General features: G+C 36.4%; 1 protein-coding gene across 3 annotated transcripts in view; it reads left to right on the top strand.

The window, feature by feature from the left end:
• TSGA10 (testis specific 10) overlaps positions 1-26,662 on the top strand; it is a 136,423-nt gene that overhangs the window by 23,746 nt on the left and 86,015 nt on the right. For 2 of the 3 annotated variants that reach the window (XM_075563214.1, XM_075563215.1), the window contains exons 3-6: positions 3,221-3,436; positions 18,777-18,842; positions 20,081-20,248; positions 20,608-20,763. In XM_075563214.1, coding sequence (XP_075419329.1) covers positions 3,221-3,436; positions 18,777-18,842; positions 20,081-20,248; positions 20,608-20,763 — 606 coding nt within the window. The remainder of the gene's footprint in view (positions 1-3,220; positions 3,437-18,776; positions 18,843-20,080; positions 20,249-20,607; positions 20,764-26,662) is intronic. The other variant, XM_075563216.1, reaches the window with a different exon arrangement.

Raw genomic sequence — 26,662 nt, 5'->3', positions numbered from 1 at the left:
GCATTTCATACTCTGGGTGTTGGCTGCACTCTCTGGATTATGGTTGGGCTCCTCAGTCCTTGGCTTTCGCCACATCTTTTAGGCCCACTAGGCTGGCAACTCTGTCCCCTGGGCTTTGGGCAGCCTCATTCTCCTAGCCCCTTTCAGTAACCACCCTACTCCTTTCACTTTGGGCAGCAACCCTATCCTCCTGGCCCAACCCTTTGACTCTTCAGAAACGATGATCCCACCCTTTGCGACCAGAGTAGCTCTTTTTCTTGTGCTCCGTTTGACAGTGCTTCTGCTTCCAGGGATCGTTCTTATCTTTTCTTGAAGACAACACATGTAACTCTTTGGCTTCTTTTCTGTCTGTAGAATTCCAAGAGGCAGACACTCTTCTCCCCTTTCATTCTTGTCCCCTTAAATCTAAGCTGATAATTGTTTTTCACTGTGGAAGTTGGTTAGATCCAGTAGTCACATGTTTCATCTTTTTGGCAAAAGACTGTATAGGCATGTCCTTGGTGAAAAATCGAAATCACGTGACTTAGTTTGTACAGAAAACTTTTCCAAATCTTTTAAGTTTTGTTTTTATTTTGTGCCGCTCATTTTTCAGTCCATAGCTTTTCCTTTCACATTTTACAATATGCAGCAAAGAGAAACCATGCTGTCCCTTTAAGATCTTGCTTAGAAATCTCCACTGTTAAATATCCGTGTTTATCACTTTTCTACCTTCCATCAAAACATTTGAACATATTTCAGACAAGTTTCTTGCCGCTGCATAACAAGTATAGTCCTTTCTTTTGTTGTTGTTTAGTCACATATTCATCACCATCACCAGAAACACCTGTAATGCTCACATTTCTAGCACCATTTTGTTCTCTAAGGTAATGGAGACTTTTTCTGTAGCTCTCCTCACATCCTTCTGAACCCTTGCCAGAATGGCCTTTGATGTCCACAATTCTATTAACAGTCTCTTCAAGCAGCCGAAGCTTTTACTGTTAAGTATCTTGAAATTACTCTAGCTTCTACTATTACCAATTCCAAAACCACTTACATATTTTAGGTATTTGTTAGCACACCCACTTCTCTGTTTTGCTTATGTAATGTAGTGCTTCTATAACAGAAATACCATGCATGAGTGGCTTTAACAAGCATTTTCTTACAGTTTAGGGGAACAGAAGTCCAATCCAGTGTGCTGGCTCTAGAGGAAGGCTTTCTCTTCTCAATTTTAGAGGAAGATCCTTATCTTTTTGAGCATCTTGAGCAATCTTCATGTGTTTTGGCATCTCTCTTCCCTCATCTTTGCTTCCTAGCTTGCTTGTTTATTCTCTTTTGTATCTCATAAAAGCTTGATTCAATCTATACTCAGTATTAATCCCACCTCATTAATGTAATGAAGATAACCAATTGCAAAATGGGATTATAGATGTTATAAACTAGAATTAGAGGATGAGATAGTTAAGGTTTATTGTGCCCACCTGGCCGATAAACACATGTGGGATTAATTGAAGTGTGGAGAGATAAATGGCTTGGTGAACCTTTTCTTTCTAGTTCTCGGATCTCTTGCTTTCTGATGGTTGGACCAAGGTGCAGCTGCCTTAGCCACATGGACTTATCCTGATGCAGCCCTGGGTACTGGAGCAGCTGCGTGGAGACCCCTGCCAGTGCTGAGATGCTTACACACTCACTGATTTGGCTTTCCTCCTACAGTCAGCATCATTGCGTGTGCTTTGTGAGATTGAGGAGGACTTTGTAGACTTTGTTGGACTTAAGGGCTTGGACAGGACTGAGTTGGGATGCTTTCTTAATGTACACTTACCATTTATATAAAACTCTTAGATACATATGAGTTTCTGTGGATTTGTTTCTCTGGTCTACCTAGACTAACATATAGGTTAAGGTTTAATATATATATATATATAGTAAGTTTATTTACTATAAAAGAAGTCAAATAAAAGTGGTTAATTTATTTTGAGGGATATAATACAATATACAACAATGGATCTATTTTAAAATTTTCTTTAAAGGAACTTGGATATGTTGATAATAGAAAAGGCTCTGTCACCCATTCCTTTCTTCATTTATGTGTTGAGAGTGGTTAGGAAGGAAAGCTGTGGTCCTCTACATTTGTCAGTGATTACTTGATTGACTTGGTATTTAAACCTGTCAAGTAAATTACTTATGTTTTCAAAATGGCCTTTCTAAAGAGTTGGAGTTTTGATAAAGGTAACTAGAAATTTAATTCTAAAGAATTATTTTGACTAATGCTATTAATTATAGAAATTAAATAATTTTAAAACTGTTTGCTTTATGGTAGATATAAAACATTTGGCTACTTTTCTAATAGTACCATATTTTTTACACAAATAACATGCACCTTTATATTTGCCTGCCAACCTCTACCTGCCTCAGGAGGTATTTTTTTAAGTACCACTAGGTCAATTTTCATTACTCCTTGCTGTTAAAAAAAACAAACTTGACATAGCATGTTTACAAAAATACCTCCTGGTTGGGGTGTGGGGAAGCAGTAGGCAAACAAACTAGAAAGTGCGTGTTATCTACATAAAATTACAGTAATTAAGTTCTTTTAAAAGTAAACCAAATTGTCTTGGAAAATATAGCTATGAAAATTTAAAAATTTTAATTGTATGAGTTAATCTTAACTCATTTGAAAAACTGAGTTCAATGTTCACATGAGATAAAATTCAGAAGGTACAAAATAGTATACAGTTGATTCTAGTCACTTAGTTGCCCTCTTGAGAGGGATGTGAAAGAAAAACAAACATGTTTTTAATAATTTATTATTGCTGAAATATCCTTTGCATAGTATTCACAAATTTAATTTCTACATGTACAATTCATTGATATTGATTGTATTGTTTGTTATGTAAATGTTTTCACCCTCTTTTTAATGAGTGATTCCTTCCTCCCTTTAACTTAAACTCATTGCTCCTAAATTTCCTATATGTCTTATGTAACCTTTAAAGTTTGTGTCAATTTAATCCATACTAGATAGTTATTTAGAAAAACAGTGTTCAAGGCAAACATTCCTTAGTAATTCATCTAAGCTATTGCTTGGTTGAAAGAAGACTTAAGAAGATAAATTTGGTTTAAGGTTTAAAGATTACCTCAGGGCAATAGTAATATCTCAGTGGCTCCAGAAAGTCTGGACTTTGTGACAACTTATAATTCTGTATTTGCTAAAGAATAACTTTAATTCAATTTTTTCTAATTTTGACAGATTGAAGATCTCAAACAGACAAATCATGGCTTGGAAGAATATGTTAGGAAACTCTTGGATAGTAAAGAGGTGGTAAGCAGTCAAGTAGATGATTTAACTAGTCACAATGAGCATCTCTGTAAAGAATTGATTAAAATTGACCAACGTGCAGAGCAACTAGAGAAAGAGAAAAATTTTGTGGTGGATACCGCTGACAAGGAACTTAAAGAAGCAAAGGTATTAGGGTTTAGTTCTACTTTTAACATCATGTAATTACTAAATCCAATGGAACGTGACTTTATTATTTATATCATTTTAAAACCTTGTAGATGTGGCAGTATATTTAAATGACAAGATTAAATGATAGTGTATCTCAATTTCTTTTGTTTTGTAATCATTTTATTGGGGCTTATATCTTAAATTCTTTAAAAATGTTAAAAATTTCTTAATGTCTAGTGATTATAAAAACCTAAAGCAACAGCATTTTTTTACTTTTAAAAGATAATATTTTATTATTGTTTCAGTGAAATTTTATACAGCAAATTATGTTCCCACTTGACAATTTGTTTATAAAAGTTTTTATTTATTTATTTTAAATAATTTTATTGAAGGCTCTTACAGATCTTAGAACAATCCATACGTCAAGCACATTTTTACATATGTTGCCATCATCATTTTCTTTTTGTTTGAGTGCTTGGTGTTTGCATCTCTTTTTTCCCTCCCTAACCCACCATCCCACCCTTGTGAACCCTTGATAAATTATAAATTATGATTATTTTTATATCTTACACAGACTGCTGCCTCCCTTCACCCATGTTTCTGTTGTTCTTCTTCTTTGGGGGTGTTATACGCTGATCATTTTGATTGGTTCCCCCTTCTCTCCTTCTCCCACCACCTTTTCCATACCCTCTAGCATTTCTGTTCCCAAGGAGTTTATCTGTCCTGGATTTCTTGTGTTGAGAACTCTTTGTGTACCAGTATTCTCGCTCCAATATAGCTTGATTTGTAAGGTAGAGCTGGGGTCATGATATTGGGCTGAGGAAGCCTCAAAAAAAAAAAAAACACAGAGAAATGTTGTATGTTCCCTTGGTGCTATTCTGCACCCTGGCTGAATCGTCCCCTCCTTGTGACCCTTCTGTGACAGGATATCCAATTGTCTACAGATGGGTTTTAGGTCTCTACTCCTATCTCCCTCATTCTCAACAATAGGATTATTTGTTTTGCGTCTTCTGATGCCTGTTACCTGATCCCATTGACACCTCATTATCGCAACATAATGGTGAGCTTCTTCCATGTGAGCTTGTTGCTTCCCTGCTAGATGGCTGCTTGTTTAACTTCAAGACTTTAAGATCCTAGATGCTATATCTTTCATTAGCCAGGCACCATCAGTTTTCTTCACTACATTTGCTTTTGCACCCATTTTGTCTTCAACGATTATGTTGGGAAGGTAAGCATTACAGAATGCCAGGTTAATAGAACAAAGTGTTCTTTCATTGAGGGAGGCCTTGAGTAGAGGCCCAAAGTCAGGCCACTTCCTTAATATAGTGCCATATAAATATATGTTCATCAATCCCTCTATTTTTATGAATTAATATATTTATGTATGTACACAACTATGTTTGGTTTTGCTTACTAGATCTTTACTCTGTTTCCTTTTACCTTTCTCCTGCCTCACTATCATACTCCCCATTCATTTGCCCCTCAGTAATTCTCAGCTGGATTACTGTTGTTCCAAAACCACCAGGGTCCCTACGCCCCCTCACCATTGATTTTAATTTCCTAATTGTTCCCATTGCTTTCTCTTTGGGCTAAGCAACAGCAATTTTTTAGTTTTTATTTATTTATTACATTTTATTAGGGGCTCATACAACTCTTATCACAATCCATAAGCAATTTTTAATATATTTATCTCCCTCTCAAATCTTTCAGCCTGTTGCAGACCTACGTATAGATTCATATTGTATATTCTTTTCCTTGTTTTTGCACATTCACAATTCATTTCACTTTTTAAAAGATGTTTTAATTTTCATTTATTTGCAGTAAAGTGTACTGATTTAGATTGTTTAAAAGAGTAGTCTAAATTTGTGACATATCTGATTGAGGAATATTTAAGTACATGAAGTTTATATTTTAAGTAGTTGTCTTTAAATTAAAAATTAATAATGCTTGATATTAAGACATGATCAAGCAAAAGAAGAAAAATGTACAAAACTAAATGAAATCTAATTGACTGAATTCCATACAACAATCCCTGTTTATCAGATTTAGGAAGAGTTGGGAGAGCTTGTGTTCTCGAACACAGTTACTCCTCTTTCAGGGTGAACTCTGCAGTCAAAAGGAAGAGGTTCAACATTATAACGTATCTGAAATACGAGAGCTAGCGTTTACCTAAAACTGCAAATGATCATTCACAGATGGAAACTATTCTTGGCTCATAAAAGAGTGGTTTTAGGAAATTGATATGCATATAAAATGTGGAATGTTAGGATTTTATTTGACATTGACTAGGAAAACTATTCAAGGGCAGCTTTAAAGTAGGGATACAGTGCTGAAGAAGGAACTTAATGAGGGAAGTACAGGATGGAAATAGTGCATTTATTCCTATGTTGGCTGATCCCCTCAGACAAGTAAATTACCTGCTTCAGTTAGTAGATGCTCCAGGGTAGGATAGGCATTAAAAGGATGCATGACCAATTGGATATATAAGTACTGATGTATGCTGTCATCATACTTAAGTCATTGGTGTGCAGTTTGGGTTTATAAATACTGGGGAAAGATACCTTTCCTAATTTGGGGATGGAGATGGAAGCATGAGATTTTGTCATTTGAGAGCGGGGAAAGAACGTTATTACTGTTGGAAGTTTGCTCTCAATCTGTGGAGGAAGAGAGCTGCTAAAGCCAGTGGTAGTTTATTTAGCATTGAGATAGATAATAGTATACTTTTTCTGTGCTGGAAAGTGTTTACTTTTAGTTGGTAATTTTAAAAAAGTTTTTTGACATATAACTTATGTACCATATTTTCTAATGGTTTAAATATATTAAAAAGAGTTGTATAATTGATGGTCATATATTTAAAGTTTCACATAATAATATTGTCCATCATTTATTATATTAAAATGTTTCAGTATTTAGTCTTGTATTATTTATTGCTATGTAACAAATTGCTAATAAACTTTAATGACTTAAAGCAACAAACATTTATATCTCACAGTTTCTGTGGGTTGGGAATTCAATAGTGTCTTTGCTGAGTAGATCTGGTTCACATTTTCTTAAGAAATTATAAGCAAGAAGATGGCAAGGCTGTAGTCTTAGATTGACGATGCTGGAGAGTCAATATCTAAGATGACTTACTTAAATGGTATTGGCTACTGGCAGAAAGCTTTGGCTCTTTGCCAAGTGGGCCTCTTCATAGATTTATTTGATATGTTTTTCAAAACACTTGGCTCCCTACTTGCCTTTCCTTCCAGAAGCTAGTGATCCAAGACCCATCAGCAATGAGGAATGTCTGCAATTGCTACTATAACCTTGTCTCAGAAATTAATACCATCACTATCACTATACAGGAAGGAAGAAAATCTACAATGGCTATTATGACCCAGATCCAGAAGTTAGATACTATCACCTTCACTATATTATGCTTATAAAAATTTAATCTCTATGTATAGCCCACTCTAAATCTGAGATCAGTCAAGTTCCATTTTCAAAAAGTGGGGGATATTTGAGAATTTGTGAACATATTTTAAAGCCACCACAATTACATTCCTCCGTTTGTCTTGCTTATCTTTTGTGTAACTATTCATCCTTTTGATAGTGTTTACCAGATAATTGATTATAATTATTTGAAATATGAAGAACCATAATTATAATTCTACCATTGTTAGCTACTTCATATTGTTTATATTTTTAGCTGACATAGGGGCCATTGTTGAACTGGATCTTTAATAGCCCTTGTCATTGCTGTCTTTGATTGTGAATTCAAGTGAAAACTATTTTAGAGCTTACTGTTCTGAGAATACCATTCTAGGCATGTGTAAAGCCTATTTAAGTTTGTAACCCCATTGTGAGTTGGAAGCAGTACCAGAACCTATTTAATTTCAGGGGAATAATACACATTAAGAACAGGCTGATTTCTGTGTAGAGGTCGTCACACTTCCACTCTCCAACACTGATAGTACTTCTCACGCTAGCCGTCCTCCCATAACACTCTAGTCCTCTGCTGGATTCAGTAACCCACACAGTGGCCACACAAACTCAGGGATAGTGGTTACAGTTAAGTGGTTTATTAAGGAAGTAAAGGATCAAATCAGTATCAGGGAGTGGGGAGCAAAGTCTGGAAGCTCCCCTTAAATGGAGAGTACATCCTTTCCTTCCTCAGTGCAGGGCAGCCCCCTCAGCAATTTAGCAAGCAGACGAGAGCTGGCCCTTGTTTCTGTCAGCTGTGCCCCTCCCAGCCATGGAGGCCTCTTCAGGACAGGCATCTTCTCGGGGATGTGGGTGTAGCAGTGAATACAATAGCAAAATTCTTTACTTTCATGAAACTTACATTCTAGTCAAGAGGAAAGAAACAAAAGATAATAGGCAGAGGTTAATTCAACATGGCCACATAGTCGGAGGTTCTGTGAAAAACAATTCAAATAAAACTTCAAAAATCAGAGGAGACTCAAGAACCTGAGTTCTGGACCTCCTCTGAGGAACAGAAGCCTCTATCAATTATACGCTGGTATTTCAGTGGGCTGCATAACCACAAAGAATCCCCTAAAAGTCAAGGATCTTGTGCTGCCCAAGCGGGACACCTATGAAGCTTCCTTGTAGCCCAATACTTCAGACCTCAGTGGAGAAGGGAAAAGGTGAGCTGATGCTTCACCTCCACACCTGCCTCTAACTTCCAGCACTTTCCCCCCCCAGTATACGTGTGGAGGAGTAGAGTCTGCACTGGGGAGGTGTAAACATGATTGAATTCGGGTGGGAAAATTCACAGTTTCCTGCTGGGATTGAGAGGTTCACTGCTCACTCACTGCATTATGGATAGATTGGGGAAACTCAAATCAGCTGGAGGTTGATTCTCAATGCCTTGCTGAAACTCTTGGGACTGGACTGTGGTGACATTTCTCTGGAATGCCAGGGGATGAGCCAGACCTAGGGAGCACAGAATTAGGTGGGCTTATGTCAGGAGAAAATCAACACAGGAGAATTTGAATCCTACTTCTTTATGGCCCCAGGGTTCAAAGTGGTGTCACCTGCCTGTAGGTCAGCCCCTAACAGACCCTGGACTCTACCCTGGTATTCAGAATAAGTGAACACAGCTCCAGAGGGGCATCGCCAAGTGTGTTGGATATTATTTTCTATCCCCTTCTGTGTCAGTTGTACTGACTGTTGGCCTGTACTCCTGGAGGACTCAGGAGCTGACTTCAAAACCAGGATCTTGGCAGGGGCACTATTTCACAGTTTCCTGCCCTTGGCCCCAATTCGAGGTAGGTGCCTGCCGAATGACATGGCCACCAGAGAGTTTTGAGTATCTACAACGTGTATACGGCTGTTGTAGTTGGAGACAAATCTAAGAAGCAATACCATGTCTCAGGCAACAATCAATCTCTGTACACATGCAAAAGTAAGAGAAAATGGCGATTGAGTAGAATACATTCAGATGCAAATACAGAGGAGGTCTTGGAAAAGCAGAAAGCTTAGATCTTCCTATGACGGAGTTTAGGGCAATGATCTTCAGCTCTTTTAAATAAAAGGAATAAAATTTTGACAGAAAAGATAGAAGAGCTCAGGAAAGCATTATAAAACCAATCTGACAAAATAAATGAAAAGAAGAATAATTCAACAGCTCCAAACAGAAATTCAAAAGGCAAACACTAAGATATTAAAACTATTAACATTTTGAAAGAATAAAACACAAGAATTGAAAAATAGAAATATGAATCAGGGCTATCAAAGAAAAATCTCTTGAGACCAAAATATAAGATCAAGCTAAAAAAAAAGACCAAAAATGCTGAAGACAACCAAAGAATTCTATGGGACACTGTCAAAAAGAACAAGTTACATTATTTGATAACGTCCCAGAACAGAAAGATGAAAAATTAACTTTAGAGAAAAGAGTTGAACAAGTATTGAAAGATAATTTCCTTAATATTATACCAGAGCAGAAAATAACTATCCAAGAACCCCAGAAAACCCAACAGCATCAATCCCATGACACATTACAGTTAAACTTTGCAACATCAGAGGGAAAGAAAGAATTCTGAGAGCAACATGGGATGAAGCATCACCTATAAAGGTGAGCCATTCCCCCCATGGAAACCATATAGGCAAGAAGGTAATAGTTTGATATATTAAAAATCTTGAAAGAAAAAAAATGCCAACCAGAATCCTATATCCAGCAAAATTTACACTCAAATTGGAAGGAGAGAGAAAACTTCCAGACAACAAAACACTAAAGAAATTTTAAAAAACAGTTTTACAAGAAGATACTAAAGAGAATTCTTTGGACAGAGAATCAACAACAACAAAAGACAGTATTCTAAAATAATCATACAGGCTTTATATCAAGAAATCATCCTACTTAAGTAATACACAAAATGAAACAAAACCATAGAAATTAAAATAAGGAACCACAGATAACATTCCCCAATGAAGACAACAGCAAATATATACATACATACATATATATATGTATATAGAGGTAACAGAGGAGATAATAAGCAGTAGTATGGAGAAGATACTGAGTTGTTTGTAAAGACAATCAACTTAAATTTGGAAAGAAAACAATAAAAGACAAATCATAAAATGTTAAAACATCAAAAAAAAAGGAAAACGATAAGGTCCCGTTAAACAGTAAGATAAAAATGAGTAAAGCAAAAAATTGACAAAATTCATAAACAGAAGGCACAGAAAATGATCTTCAACAATGAGGCAAACAATACCATTAAATTATGACAAATAAAAATATTAAAAATGTAATAAAATGAGAGCAATAAAACCATACTTATGAATAACAACACTAAATGTAAATGAATTAAATTCACCAGTTATGACAGAGGCTAAGAGAATAAATAAGAAAACAGAGCCATTAATATATTGCTTAGTAGAAATATAGCTCAGATATGAAGGCAAAACTAGATTTAAAAAATATGGGAGAAAAAATATCAAGCTAATGGTAGTCAGAAGAAAGCAAGAGTTGCAATATTTAACTTCTGAAAAAAATAGACATCAAAGTAAAAGTCATCGTGAGAGACATTTCACCATTATGCAATGATGCAAGCCTTACTTGAAAAAGAAGACACAACCTTCACAAATATCTGTGTACTCAGTGAAGGATGTTCAAAATACTTTAATAAAACTCATAGAATTGAAGGGACAAATAGAACATAATATGATAATTCTAGGAGAGTTGAGTACATTACTTCTGAGCAAAGACAGATCAGCTAGTAAGAAAATCAACAAAGACACAGAACTAAACAGTATAATCAACTTAATCTCTTAGACATACAGAGAGGAGCTATTGTAGTCTGCATTTTTCCAGCTAGGCGAGCACCGAGCAACTTGGTCTGAGTTAGTGCTCCCAGTGGCATCGCCTGGGAAGTTCTCTCTGGTCACAGTGAATTTTTTATAAAAGAAGTTTCACTCAAACATCGTTGTTTTTTGTTTGTTTTTATTTTGCTTTTTTTGTGATGGCCCATTTCAGAGAGCAGCATGCAGCTGTTAAATTTTGTTTCCAACCCAGGCCGGGGAGGGGGGGGGGGAATGCCGCAGAGTCCATTGTCATGCTGAACACAGCTTAAAAGGACAGTGCTATGGGAAAAACTCAAGTGTATGAGTAGTTTTCTCATTTTAGAAAAGGTGAAATGTCAGTTGATTACAGACCTCAATTTAGACATCTGTCAACTTCCCAAATGGATGAAAATGTTGATAGTTAGTGCATTTGGGGTTTATTCCATGAGATTAGACTATCAATAAAGTTTTCTATTTAGAGATTCTGAAAAGACTGCATAATAGTGTGTGACAAAAAAGACCTGATTTGTGACAGATGGAGGGCTAGTTTTGCCACCACAATAATGCACCTGCTCACGCAGTCATGTCAGTGCCCCAGTGTTTGGCAAAAAACAGCCTGCCTCTCTTGCCCCACACACCTTACTCACCTGACCTCGCTCCACGCAACTTCTTTTTGTTTCCACAAATTAAGAGGAACATGAAAGGACAATGATTTGAGGATGTTAAAGAGGTGAAGAAAATAACAAGGGAGGTGCTGTCAGCTGTCCAAACATGAATTTGAAAAATGTTTTCAAGAATGTAATCATGGATTTGTCAAATGTATGAAGAATACTTTGAAGGTGATCATGTTGTTTTATTAAAAATTTTAAATACAGCGCTTTGGAAAAATCCCTTTTTTGGGTGGGTACTCCCTTGTATATAGAACACTCATGCAACAAAAAACACAATATACATCTTTTCTAGTGCACATGGAATACACTTGAAAATAGATCAAGCATAAATAAAATTTAAAATATCAAGCTACTACAACCTATTTTTTTCAGATCATAGTGGCATAAAATTATAAATCAACCATAGGACCATCAACTAAACCAAACCAAATCAAACCAAACAAAAACAATTACACGGAAGTTAAACAAAATTTTATTCAAATGGGTTTTTAACGAATGGGTAGATTATGGCAGATGTAGATAGGTTAAAATTTAACACTTTATAATTTGATCTCTCTTTTGACCCATTTTTATTTTTAACTCATTTTTATTTTTTACCCATTTTCAAGTTGCTCTAGTGTTTAATACTTTCTGCATTCTTTTTGGTTGAGAATTTTCTCCATTTTATTTTGTGATTATTAGCTTTTTTGTTACTTTGTTTTTGTATTCTTTTTGGTATATGAAATTCAAAAATCTTTAGAGGTAGTAACTGGATTAGTGGTTTCTTGGGGATATGGCAAGAGAAGCTGAGGGGAAATGGGGAGCTAACTGCAAAGAGTACAAGAAAAAAGAAAATGTTCTAAATTTGATTGTGGTAATGATTGTACAACTCTTTTTGATACGCTTGAATTATTGTATGGTATGTGGATTATATCTCAATAGGACTGTTTGAAAAAATAATAATAAAAGAAAAAACCACTGGATAATTGAAAGAATAAAGAATACAATTTAAAATATCCTTGAAATAAATGAAAACAAAAAGACAACACCCCCAAATCTCTTGGACTTAGCAAAAGTAGTATTCGAGGGCAGTAAATGAAATAAGACTTTCAGAATGAATATATACTTTAACATGTCAACTAAACAATTATATTCAATAAAGACCAGCAAAACAAACTCTCAGATACTACAAGAAAAGAGATTAGAACAGAAATAAATGAATTATAAAATTTAAAAAATAGACAGGATAAGTTTGTCCTTCAAAAGGGTAAGCAAAACTGATCAACCACTGGCAAACCTAACAAAGGAAAAGAAAGAGAAAGACAGGTATTACTAATAAGAAATGAAATGGGCAACATCACAGAACCAATGGAAATATAAAAGATAATTATACAATATTACATGGTACCTTGTATTCCAAGAAATTTGAAAACTGAAATGGGTGAATTTCTAGAAACACATTACCTACCAGACTAATGTAGAAAACCTCATCAGACTATAACCCAAGAAGAGCTAGATTGGGTCATTGAAAAACTTCCAACATCCTCAAGTAGAAAATGGCTTGAGAACGATGATGGCAACAAATGTACAATTGTGCTTGACACAATGGATGGGTGTATGGATTGTGATAAGAGTTGTACAAGCCCCAATAAAATGATTTTTTTAATAAAATGATTTTTAAAAAGAAAAACGCCCAACATCAAAAAGTCTAGGACCAAATAATTTTACTGAGGAATTCTACAAATCATTTATAAAAGAGTTAACACCAATCCCATATAAGCAATTTCAGAATATAGAAAAGGATTATATACTACAAAACTCATTTTATGAAGTAAGTGTAACCCCAATACTGCAGCGAGGCAAAGACATCATCAGAATTGAAAATTAGAGATCACTATCTTTATGAACATACAACCTAATGCTATCAAGTTGATTCCAGCCCTACAGTACAGGGTCTGTATGCCTCTGTGGATACCTGAGATGTAACTCTTTATGGGAATAGAGAGCCTCATCTTTTTCCTATGAAGTGGCTGGTGGTTTTAAACAGCTGATTTTGCAGAAAGCAGCCCAAAGAGTAACCCACTATGCCACCAGTGTTCTTTATGAAATACAGATGCGAATATTTTCAACAACATTTAGCCAATGGAATTCAATAAAAAAATTAAAGATAGATCACGATCAAGTGGCATTCATGCCAGGTATGCAAGTATAGTTCAATATTAGAAATATAATCAATGTAAAAAAGGGGGAGGGGGAAAGAACCATATGATTATATCAATTGATGCAGAAAAGACAATAAAATTCAGCATCCATTCTTGATAAAAGACTTAATAAAATAGGAATAGAAGGGAAATTCCTCAACATAATAAAGGCCATGCATGCAAAACCAACAACTAGCACTTCACTTAATGGAGAGAAATTGAAAACATTCCCCTTCTGATTGAGAACCAGACACAGCCTCTACCACCACTCTTATTTAATATAGTACTGGAAGGAAGCCTTAACCAGAGCTAAAAGACATCAAAAATGTATTAAAGACATCCATATCGGCACAAAAGAAACAAAAATACCTGTATTTGCAGATGACATTAATATTTATAGAAAATGCCAAAGATGGAATGAAAGAGATGCTGAAACTAATTGAAAAATTTGGCAATGTAGCAGGCTATAAGATCAAAATACAAAAATTATTAAATAAAAAACTTAAAAATGATCAAAATTAAAAAATCAATATTACTCTTGTATATTAAAGAAGAGGACTCTGGAAAGGTAATTAAAAGAACAATACCCTTTATAATAACTATCCAAAATATAACATACTTAGGAATAATTCTAGCCAGAGATCAAAAGACTTATACAAAGAAAACTGAAAAACCTTTTACAAGGAACCAAGAGACTCACACAAATGGAAGAATGTCTCATGCTCATGAATTGAAATACTTGTTGTTAGGTACCATTGATATCTGACTCAGTGATCCTATGTACAACTGAACGGAACACTGCCTGGTCCTGCACCATCCTCACAATGGTGGTTATGTTTCAGCCCCTTGTTGTAGTCATTGTGACCCTCTCACTGAGGCTTTTCCTCTATTGTGCTGCCTCTTCACTTTACCAAGAATGATGTCCCTTCTGCAGGGACTGGTTTCTCCAGATAAAATGTCCGATATAGGTGAGACAAAGTTTATCCATCCTTGCCTCTAAGGAGCATTCTGGCTCTTTTTTTCCAAGACAGACATGGTAGCCCATGCTACTCTCAATATTCTTCACCAACACTGTAATTCAAATGCATCAGTTTTTCTTTGGCCTTCTTTATTAAATGTCCAACTTTCACAAGCATATGAGGCAATGGAAAATACCATGAGTTGGACCAGGTGCACCTTAGTTCTCAAAGTAACATCCTTGCTGTTCAATACTTTAAAGACATCTTGTGCAGTAGATTTACCTAATGTAATATGTCGTTTGATCTCTCAACTGCTGCTTCCATGAGCATTGATTGAAATGTAATCAAGATGAAATTCTTGACAACTTCAAACATTTTCCCCTATTTATCAGGATGTTACCTATTGTCCAGTTGTGAGGATTTTTGTTTTCTTGACCTTGAGTTGTAATCCATAATGAAATCTTCAATCCTTGACTTCATAGCAAATGCTTCAAATCCTCATTACTTTCAGCAAGCAAAGTTTTATCATCTGCATATTGGAATAGGAAGAAATAGAGTGAAGACATCAATATAACTGAAAGAAATCTCTAAGTTCAGTGTGATTCTGATCCAAGTTCCAGCACAATTCTTTAAAAAAAATGGAAAAACTAATCGCCAACTGTGGTCGTTATATAATCTGGTGTCAATTTGGGACTTGAGAGGATTAAGAGTGAAGGGGTGGAATCTAATCTGTCAGTTGGGTCATAGCCAATGAGGCCTCTGTGTGGGCATGGCTTTCTCCTGAGAATTCTGGGAACTCCTGTATTTCCTTCTTGGAGGCAAGAGATACACTCTCTCTGCTTACACCCTGGGAAACATAGCCGCTGACAAGATACAAGGAACTACTCTAGTGCCTGAGCTGGAGAGACCACGTGGAGACCCACGCCACTACTGAGATCCTTCTACTGCCATTCGATCCACAAGACTTTCCACCCACTGGTCTGTGATCTTCCTGCATTCAGTGTTATTACAGAGTCTGAAGAGGACTTTATAGATTGGTGTTGGACATATGGGCTACTATCAGACCTGTGGACTTGATCTGTCCTGGGCTGGGAAGTTTTCCCAAATTCAAATGCTCTTGTATATAAATCTCTTTCTTATATACATATGAGTGTCTATGAATTTGTTTCTCTAGTCTACCCAGACTAACGAAACTCAGGACCCCAATTTCCAAACCTATGATACACCCAGGGTAATCAAAACATATTAGTATTGTTGCAATGATAGATTAGAACAGAGAACTCAGAAAGTACATCCAAGCACCTTTTTTTAATGCCCCTTCCCTGTCCCCTTACCCCCTGCTTTTTGACTAAAAATACATTAAGTTGGGTAAGGGACTAAAATACATTAAATTGGATTAGAGAGAGCCTTTTCAATAAATGGTGCTAGAAAGATTGGATCTCCATCTGCAAAAGAATGAACCAGGACGCACACCTCATACTATATTTAAAAAGGAGCTCAAGATGGATTAAAGACCTAAATATAAACCCTAGAATCATAAAGATCATCAATGAAAAAATAGGGATGACTTATGAGCTCTAGTATAAGGCATAAATAAATACACTACCAAACATAAATAGCACCTGCACCTCAGAAGACAAAGTAGAGAACTAGAATCTTCTAAAAACACATTTATGTACATAAAACGACTACATTAAAAGTAAAAATGACAACCCAAAGATTAAGAATGATGCATCAAATAAAGGGCCAATTTAAATAACCTATAGAAAATGATCACACCTTAATAAGAAAAACACAAATAACCCCATTAGAAATGGGCACAAGACATGAATAGATAAGTTACTAAGGATGTCATCCTAGCAGTCAACAATCATATGAAGAAGTACTTGCAGTCATTAGCTATCAGAGAAATTCAAATTAAAACAACCAAGAGATACAACCTGACACCGACACTTAGTACAACTTAAAAAAAAAAACAGAAAATAAAAAATGCTGGAAAGAATGTGGAGAAATCGGAACACTCATACATTGCTGGTAGGATTTCAGATTTGCACAACCACTATGGAAAATTGTGTGGGACTTCCTTAAACAAATGGAAATACAATTACCGTATGATCCCGCAACTCTCTACTTGGTATACACCTGGAGAAATAGAGAACAAATTCAAACAGATAGATGCAAATTCATGTTTATTGCATTGATTTCTAATAATAGCAAAATGATAGAAACAGTAAACCCCCCTGCCTGTGGAGGCATGGATAAACCGACAGTACATACACTCAATGGAATAGTACGCATCCCTACAAACAAAATGAGGGGACATTATTCTCAGCAGTTAGTCAAGCGTATAAAGATAATTATTTCTTGGTACCATTATTATAAAAGAGAAAACTTAAAAAGGCTTTCACACCAAAGGAAAAGACTTTGAAGACTATGATGAGGGTGGGGAAGGGATTGAGGGAGAGAAAGTGGGAACGTCCAGGGTTTGAGGAGGGAGGGTGAGTGGGGAATAAAAAAGAAAACCACATACAGGGGGTTTCCTAGGATACTGTCAGTTTCATGTGATGGGTTGTGCAACTACATTTAATAGATTTTTCTTTATGTGTTATATTTCACAAATATCTAGGGAAAATTAGTAAAGTTACAATAAAAATAGAAGGCAAACTATAAATCAGATAGTGATGTGTCATTAAAAATGTAATGAGCTCTCCTATATTGGTTTTAGGATTTTGAGATATGAGTGAAATAAAATAGAGAAAATTATAAAATTCCTGCACATAAGAACCATCCATCCCATCTGGGCCAGGCAACAAAAGATAGACTGAGCAAATAAATGATGTTAGAAAAAGGATAGCAGAGTTACGAATATTGGAAATACTTGCAGAGGGACAGGTTGGAATTTTTAACTAGGATGACTGGTGAAGATCTCACTGAAGAAAAGACTAAATGGTGGGAAGGAGTTAATCATATTAAAATCTAGAGGCTCATTTCAGCAAAGTGTACTTATTGGCATTCATTAAACAATTATCTACTAAATCAAAAGGTGTAGGTTAATATCTCCCTCGTTTGGACCTGTTATTTTGATTTTCACCTTAAGGTCATTGTTATTATTTTATGTTAGAAGTAACATGTATTTATTGTAAAAATTTCAGATCATATAGGAAAACAAAGTGCTGTCTATTATAATCATACCTTGCTATGCTGAATATAATGTACTTATTATTGTTAACATTTCCTTCATTATCTTATACTTCCTTCTAGGATATATGTGTATAAATATATGTGTACATATTTAGGTTTTATGAGCATAAAATTATATATTCTGTTTTTTAATGTGAGTTAAAAAAAAGTTTAGTATGTAGACCTTTACACATTACTTATTCAAAATGTATCCACGATCACTGGTCTTCTAGTAGTTAGGATTTGGAGCTCTTTTCTAAAGCCACGTCCATGTTCTTTTAGGGGCTGCATACATTAAAAGTCGTATACATTAAAACAGTGAAAATTGCTCCTATACAATTATCCAAGCAATAACTTTCTAATAGTTCCTATATTTAAATATGAGTGCCAGAAAAGTAGTAGAAAGCAATTGTAGCCTTAAGAAGACACAAAAATAGTAATTGAAATAAATTCAACCTTAAAGGCTAGCAAGCAACCAGGAGACTTCCATAAGGGAAAGGGCTTTGAATTGAAAAACACATTAATTACAAAGTAATTTGCCAACTCCTAGCAAGAAACTTTATAGCTGTATATAAAAACTTAAGTCGCTGTCTTTAAAGAATTTACAATCTAATCATATGGTAAATATGTGACAATAGGTAGCTGTTGTAGCTAGCAGCTGGGGTATATTAAATGTCAAAGACTGATATGAAAGTATTTTATAAATTATTAGAAGTGTTCAGAGGAGAAAGCAATTACTTGGCTTCTTTGGTTCCAGTCATTCTTGAATCTCTTACTATCATGTTCATAATTATAACTAGCATTAATATTTTATCCCATTTTCAATAAAATATAATCTATGAATATTTTATCCAAGAAAATGGAATAATTTAAAGAAACTACTATATTTCATCTTAGGCGCCTTTACCATCAAATGTATGGTAAATATAAAGGAATGGGCACATTTCTTCTCTTTCTTACAATAGTTCTTAGTCTTAGTGTATTTTTAACTAAATTGATTCCTTTTATTTTGATGCTGTCATTCCAATTAAAGTAATTTAAATTATTGTCATCTAAATAATGGGAGTTTAATTTTTCTTGGTTTATTTTTCAGATTGAACTTATTTGCCAGCAAAATAATATAACTGTATTGGAAGATACAATAAAAAGGCTTAGATCTGTAAGTTAATTTTTCCTAGATATATTTCAAGGAATAACTTCTTTGGGGTTTGTAAGATTATAGACCAATTATATATAATTTAATGTATTATAGGATTTAATATGGTATACATAAACTATAAATAATGTGTAATGATACAATAAAAAACATTTTAATTTTCCAAAGGAGCATCCTCATCTGTAAAAGTGATGTATTTCTTGCTCTATTTTATCATTACTTCTTTCTTTCCTGAGAGAACAAACTTTAAGTCGGTTTTATTAATGACTGTAGCTGGTACTTAAAGTGATAAAGGTGAATAATTTAATTTAAAAATGTTAAGTGCACTTGTGTTAACTTTTATTTCCCTTAGTAATAGATGGTTCTTAAACCCTGAATTTGTTGTTTAATTCTGAGTACAAAGTTTACTCTTTTGAAATGTCGTACGATTGCCATTTAAGATTGTTATAAGTATGAAGGGACTTCAAAAACTTCATGGAAAACATAATTATAAAACAGTGGGCTTTTCCCACGAACTTTTACCTGTATTTAAAACCCATTCTTTTATCTGTAATTTTCTTCCAATACAGTATTAGTAAACATATACTGTAAAAGAAATGTTCCTAAATATAGTAAAAATAAATGAAAACCCATGGAGATGCACTGGAATGAGCCTGTAGTTCAGTGCTTTCTCATTTATGTCGACTCATTGCAACCCCGTGTGACAGAATAGAACTTCCCTGTGGGGTTTTCTGACCTGTCATCTTTGCGGGAGCAGATTGCTAGGCCTTCCACCTGTGTAGCTGCTGGTGGATTCAAATTGCACACAAGTGTGGAAATAACCAGAATTCATTTATTTGTTCATGGAAAATTGTTGAACAAAGTTGAAGCACTGTGAAAAGATGCTTTTATTCATAGTATGTAGATTTTTCTAAAGCAGCTTACTTCCATTTCTAGGACTTATACTAAGTATATGGACATTCCTGGTACCGCTAATATTTCTTTACCATTTTTCTTCAAAATTATTGAGTAAATTTAGAAGCACTTTCAGTTAAAAAATGCATAGTACATTCGGAAATGTTGGAAAACAAAGATCTTTAATTGCTGTTTTAAAGTAATGATGATTTATTTATATTTTTATGTTCTTAAATACCAAATCGAGGCATTTTAATACCAAATTGAGGAGTCTGTGTTTTCCACTTTCATGTTCAAAAATAATGCTATAGTTGAAATAATGGCCTAATTTTTTCCTCCTTGGCAAGATAATTTTAGAGACTGAAAAAGCACAAAATAAATCTCCTTCCAGACTTGATTCCTTTGTCAAGACTTTAGAAGCAGACAAAGATTACTACAAGAGGGAAGCTCAACATTTGAGAAAGATGATCAGAAGTAGATCTAAAAGCCCAAGACGCCCATCTCCATCTTCCCGGGTAGGTTTTGGAAATGTACAGATAATTTTGGAGCTTTATGCTTAAACACTGGCTTCTAATTTACCTAATCTGAAAAGAATTCATATGGATTCACCACGAATTGCTGTGTTAGAGAGCTTTCTTTGGTAGTGGGTCACAGATGTAGGTTCTTTATCCCTAGTGGGGAGAAGGCGACCATACAGATGTAGAGGAATTTGGATGAAGCTCTTTCAGAAGAGGAGCATCATTGTGACTCTTGTTTCCAGCAATTGTTCTTATGATTCTACTCAGGGTTCCCTAAGTTTAGATTTCATACTGCCATCACAGTCCACTAGTGCTACATGTCATTGGAATTTTAAATTTCTTATCTAAAATTCTAGGGTGCAAACTGTGATGTAGAGCTATTGAAAACAACAAGAGACCGTGAAGAACTTAAGTGCATGCTGGAAAAATATGAGCGTCATTTGGCAGAAATTCAGGGTAACGTTAAGGTTCTGACATCTGAGAGAGACAAGACCTTTCTTCTTTATGAACAGGTAAACTTATTATAAAAAAACATAACTAATTATTGAATTTTACGGTTATGGAATTTTAAAAAATTTCTATAAAAGTGCTGAAATCTTCCAGTCATTCTTAAACTTGGAAGAATACATTTATTCTTCAAAACAACAAACAAACCTCAAACTCATTGCCATTGATTCAATTCCAATGTATAGTGACCCTGTAGGAGAGAGTAACAATGCCCGTGTGGGCTTCTGAGCTGCAATCTTCACAGGGTTAGACAGCCTCATCTTCCTCCCTTGGAGCCACGGGGGAGTTTGAGCCCCTGACCTGTGGTTAGCATTGAATGAATAACAGTGTTGTTAGCTCAGTGAGTATTCACTGTGCCACTAGAACTCCTATTCATTTGTAAGATATTTTTGATGAAATGTTATTTTCCAAAATGGGTTGATGATGAATAAGTACATTGTTTTCATATTTTAAAAGGCATGATATATACATAAAGTTTATTTTTAAATTTTAAAAAATGTTAAAAGGTAGGATATAGTATAGTGACTTCAAGAAATAAAGATCAGGATTTGGGGGTTAAACATACTAACACATCACTTTGAAGTACTGTGATTCTCTTTAAGAAATGCCCTGTAGTTTTCCTAATTAAAAAAATAAATTTCTACTTTATTTATATTTCTAGCTTAAAATGTTATTGCCTTTATCAAGTAGCTTTTTATCCAATAAATATTTGACCCCAGAAATAATATAAAATTTTAAAATATTAAATTTTATTGGTGATTACAGTTATGCAGTTGTTCTTTAAAAGATGAGGTATTTAAGTATTAAGGAACTTAATTCAGCCTGTTCATGTTATTTACTATATGAGGGTTCTGGGCTTGCTACACTAAAGGATAGCCAAAATTGTAATATGCAGATCCTGTTTTATGTGCGTTTGTCATCTAGTTGGAGAAATAAAATATATTCTCTATTTTTAAAAAATCATTTCATTGGGGGTTTGTACAACTCTTATCACAATCCATCCATCCGTCCATTGTGTCAAGCACATTTGTACATTTGTTGCCATCATCATTCTCAAGCCATTTTCTTTCTACATGAGCCCTTGGTATCAGCTTCTCATTTTTCCCCTCATTCATGAACCCTTGGTAATTTATAAATTATTATTTTTAATTTATTTAAAAATAATTTTATTGGGACTCATACAATTCTTATCACAATCCATACATACATCCATTGTGTCAAGCAATCTGTACATTTGTTGCCATCATCATTCTCAAAACATTTGCTTTCCCCTTGAGCCCCTAGTACCAGCTCCTCATTTTTCCCCTTCCCTCCCGCTCCCCCCTCCCACATGAACCCTTATTATTTTGTCATATCTTATACTGTCTGTTGTCCCCCTTCATCCACTTTTCTGTTGTCCATCCCGCAGGGAGGAGGTTATATGTAGATACTTGTAATCGGTTCCCTCTTTATACTCCACATTCCCTCCACCCTCCAGGTATTGCCATTCTCATCATTGGTCCTGAAGGGGTCTTCTGTCTTGGATTCCCAGTGTTTCCAGTTCCTATCTGAACCAGTGCACATCCTCTGGTATACCAGATTTGTAGGGTAGAATTGGGATCATGATAGTGGAGGGGGAGGAAGCATTTAAGAACCAGAGGAAAGTTGTATATTTCATCATTGCTACACCGACCGATGTCTCCGTTCACCCACTTTCTAAGTATATTCTCTTGTATTTAGTTTTTGTTAGTGTTCCAGAAGGTACTGAAGATGTAAATGAAGTGGGCATTTTTCGTTCTGATGGACAAGTAGATCATTGCTACAAGGGATTTTGAATCTTGAAGGATGAATGGGATTTCTGTTACCCCTAAAAGGGCTAGCAGAGACTTTGCAGACAAACAGAATGGTGTGGGTGGGGCAAAGGATAAAGGCAGGGGGGAAATCTGTAGAGTAGATAGATTAAGACTAGAATGGAGTAAGGAGCTAAGTCTTGAAAGGCAGATTACCTAGAGCAGGAGTTTGCAAGCATTTCCTGTGAAGAATCAGACAATAAGTATTTTCAGTTTTGCAGACTTACGATCAGTCTCTGTTGCAACTCTTCAGCAAGTGCTGTGTCTCACACAACCCTTTCTACTTTTATTGCTAGCTTTTTTAATTCAGTGTAATAGCCACACACAACTCACAGACAACATTCATGATTAAGAACTTTATGGCTAAAGTGACCAGGTTACAATTCAGGTTAGGAATCGTCAGGATATAGTTGTTCACACATGTTACAAAGTTCCTTCAGGGCTGCTGTAAAATGCCCAGGGGCATGCCACCCTCTGCAAACCTCAACGTGAAGGCACCCAGCTCCAGATCCATAGGTCAGCAAGCTCAGCTCCCTGAATTAAGTGCCCAGAAGACCCTACTTCAAAACCAGCCGCCTCCTGCCCCAAAGCACTCAGCTTTACTTGCTCTCTGGCCTGGGAAGTCCACCACTCCTTCTCGTGCTCTGGATCCTGGTTCCGCTGTTGCTCCTCCTCGGCCATTCTTCTGGTGTCACAGGTCTCTTCTGGACCAAGGAGGTTCAATCATCAGGGATCTCAAGGTCCAGCGAACATGCCCCACTGTTGACTCATGCTGGCACTGCAACCCCCATCCTACTTCTCAGAGAGATCATGTTACATGCTGCAGATGGCAATCCCAGTGAATCCTACTAATAAGCACTCAGTACTGAATTCTATCAGGATTTTCTCCTACCTTCTCTTACCCAACCCATCAGGAAAAGGTTGTTTGGTGGGAGATCAGAGATTCTGGCTAGTAGCGCTACAGTAAATAATTTTGTCCTCATATGCCCCCGTTCACATAAGGGACTGGCACTGTTTTCAGTGGGACTGAAAATAGGGACGTGCAAGATAATAACAATAATAATAAAGACTTGACATGATCTGATTTGGGGAAGATAAAGAGGGGATTAGAAGTAATTGAAGTTCTATCTAAAAAAACTTGGGACAGAGAATTATTAGTAGAAGAAGAAATAAGAAGTTATTGCTGTTTGAGTTTGGTTTCAGAAAGCATAAAATGATAATGGTACATTTGGGTAGTGAATACCAGTAAGCCTTATGAAAGGTGGTACTGGAGTAGGATTTGGGCTAAGAATTGAAAATGTAGGTGTAGAAGTTATGGCTGCTAATCATAAGGTCACTAGTTTAAAACCATCAGCTACTCCATGGGAGAAAGATGAGGCTTTTTACTTTCATAAAGGATTTCAGTATCAGAAATTCACAGGAGCCATTCTGCCTGGTCCTCTGGGGTCTATATGAGTCAGAATTGACTCGGTGGCAGTGAGTTTGGCTTTTGGTTTGGAGTGCTTAAGGTCCCTAAATAAGAAAGCCATGTGTAGAGGGGCAAGGAAGAACCTTTGAAAGAGATAAAGGGGGGAACCAAGAACGAGGGTCCCACAGTGTTACACAAGGAGAAGAGAAGAGAGAATTTTAAGTAGAAGAGTATTGAAAACAATGTCAGGTGTCATAGGAGTACAGGAATTGAGAAAAGTCCGTTAGGTTTGGGGAGTAGAGATTATCAGTGGAGATCAAGAGTACCGATCCTGCAGCATGATGGGCTGAGGTAGGTTACAGTGGTGTCAGGAGTAGGTGGCTAAGGACTACAGGCAATTGGTACAGACTGTGACACTGAAAAAAAAGAAAAGTTTTTAAAGGAAGAAGAGATGCAGGATAGAAATTGAGCAGCAGGCACAGGCGCCCTGTATGAGATGAGAGGGGAGCGTCAGTGAAGAGGGCCTCATTCCAGGTGAGATAGAATAAATGTAACTGAGTTATGAAGACCTTACAATGAAAACCATTCAGGAGCCCAGGGATCCAGGCTTAGCCATGGAAACAGGGAAGTAATAGATCTACCTCTGAGGCTTGGACACAGTTAGGCTAGGTAGCCGTAAAAAATGAAAGGAAGGAAGGTACGGAGACTTGTGCAGTAAAAATGATCTGAAGGGGGGAGGGGAGGACTGGAAGGGAGTGACCAAGAGCAAGGTAACTGAGAGGAACTACTGAATCCAGAATGAAGGCCAAACATGGTAATGGGTCGGGGGGAAAGCGAAAGGAAATAGAGGAAAGGAGTAGGAGGCAAAGTGCATACAGAGAAGCCTAAATACAGACATGTACATATGTAAATATATTTATGATTATGGGGGCAATAGATTTATATGCATATATTTATAGGTTCAGTAGTAGGGTAGCAGATGGACATTGGGCCTCCTCATGCATAATCCCCCAATACAATAGCACCTCGCCCAGCTAAGCAGCCATTGCAGGATACCCATCTTCCCGACATGATCACTGAAGACAGCCGTGTGTGTAAGCAAATGTGGTGAAGAAAGCTGATGGTGCCCGGCTATCAAAAAAAGATATAGCGTCTGGGGTCTTAAAGGCTTGAAGGCAAATAAGCGGCCATCTAGCTCAGAAGCAACAAAGCCCACAGAGAAGAAGCACACGGCCTAAGCGAATACAAGGTGTTGAATGGACCATGTAGCAGATACAAAGGAACAAAAACAATCATTGTGTGATCACCTTCCTCACATAATGGCTGAAGACGAAAGTGTGCATAAGCAAGTGTGGTGAAGAAGGCGGATGGTGCCCGGCTACTGAGAGATGTAGCGTCTGGGGACTTAAAGGCTTGAAAGCAAACAAGCGGCCATCTAGCCCAGAAGCAACCGAGCCCACACGGAAGCAGCACACCAACATAGGTGACCATGAAGGACAGAGGAGACCAGGTCTCCAACATCAAAGGTGGGGTGGTGGTGAGAATCACATCACCGTGAAAGAGGGGGAGTGCATGATGGGGACCCAATGCCCACCTGTAGAGAGCTGAACACCCCTTCCAGAGGGGTAGTGAGGAGGAGATGGGCCACACAGGGTTCAGTGTAACAACAATGAAACTCAAAACCTTCCTCTAGTTCCTGAACGCTTCCTCTCCTCCCAATCATCATGACCCCAATCCTACCTTGCCTTGCGGACCTGGTTGTACCAGAGGATGTACAGCGGTGCAGTGGGGATCTGGAGGCACAGGGAATCTAGGACAGACGAACCCTTCAACACCAGCGGTGAGAGTGGCGACACCAGGAGGGAAGGGCATGTAGAAAGGGAGAACCGATCTCTGAGATCTATGTGTAACCTCCTCTCTGGGAGATTGGCAAGGGGGAGGCGGGTGAGGGGAGACGCCAGGGAGTGTAAGATAAGATATAATAATTATTTATAAACTATCAAGAGACCAGGGGTAGGATCGGGGAGGGAGGGGGATGGGGGGAAAAAAAGGGAAACTGAGCTGATTCCAGGAACCCAAGTGGAAGGTGAATTATGAGAGTGACGAGTGCAATGAATGTATAAGGGTGCTTTGCTCATTTGATGTATGTACAGATTGTGATAAGAGCCTTATGAGCCCCAATAAAAAGATAAAAAAAAAGAAAATGATTAGGGCAAAGAATGTACGGATGTGCTTTATACAATTGATGTATGTATATGTATATGTATGGATTGTGATAAGAGTTGTATGAGCCCCTAATAAAATGTAAAAAAAAAAGATCTGAAACGATACGTAGGACTAGAAAAGAGTTTGTACTTTAAAGGCAGTTCAAGTTTTATCGAGAACATGTTTTGTTGTCGGTATGAATTGGAAGAGTAGTGAGCACATGGAAATATCTATATATTTATATGTAGAGAGAGAATAGAATTTTATAATGTTCATTAAACTAGGATTTTACCAGAGTTGTGCTGAATTCAAATTTATGCCACAAAATGTATAAATGCATCTGCTATGTATGTTTTTAGTAAGGAAATTGCATTTTTGTTGTGCTGGTTAATTTATATTAATATGTAACAAAATATTTAACAGTTCAGCAATCTTCACCTGGACAGTTACAAAACAGTTTAC

The sequence above is a fragment of the Tenrec ecaudatus genome, chromosome 11 (genome assembly GCF_050624435.1).
Source record: "Tenrec ecaudatus isolate mTenEca1 chromosome 11, mTenEca1.hap1, whole genome shotgun sequence".
Classification (NCBI taxonomy): Eukaryota; Metazoa; Chordata; class Mammalia; order Afrosoricida; family Tenrecidae; genus Tenrec; species Tenrec ecaudatus.
This window is presented reverse-complemented; position numbering and strand designations above follow the sequence as displayed.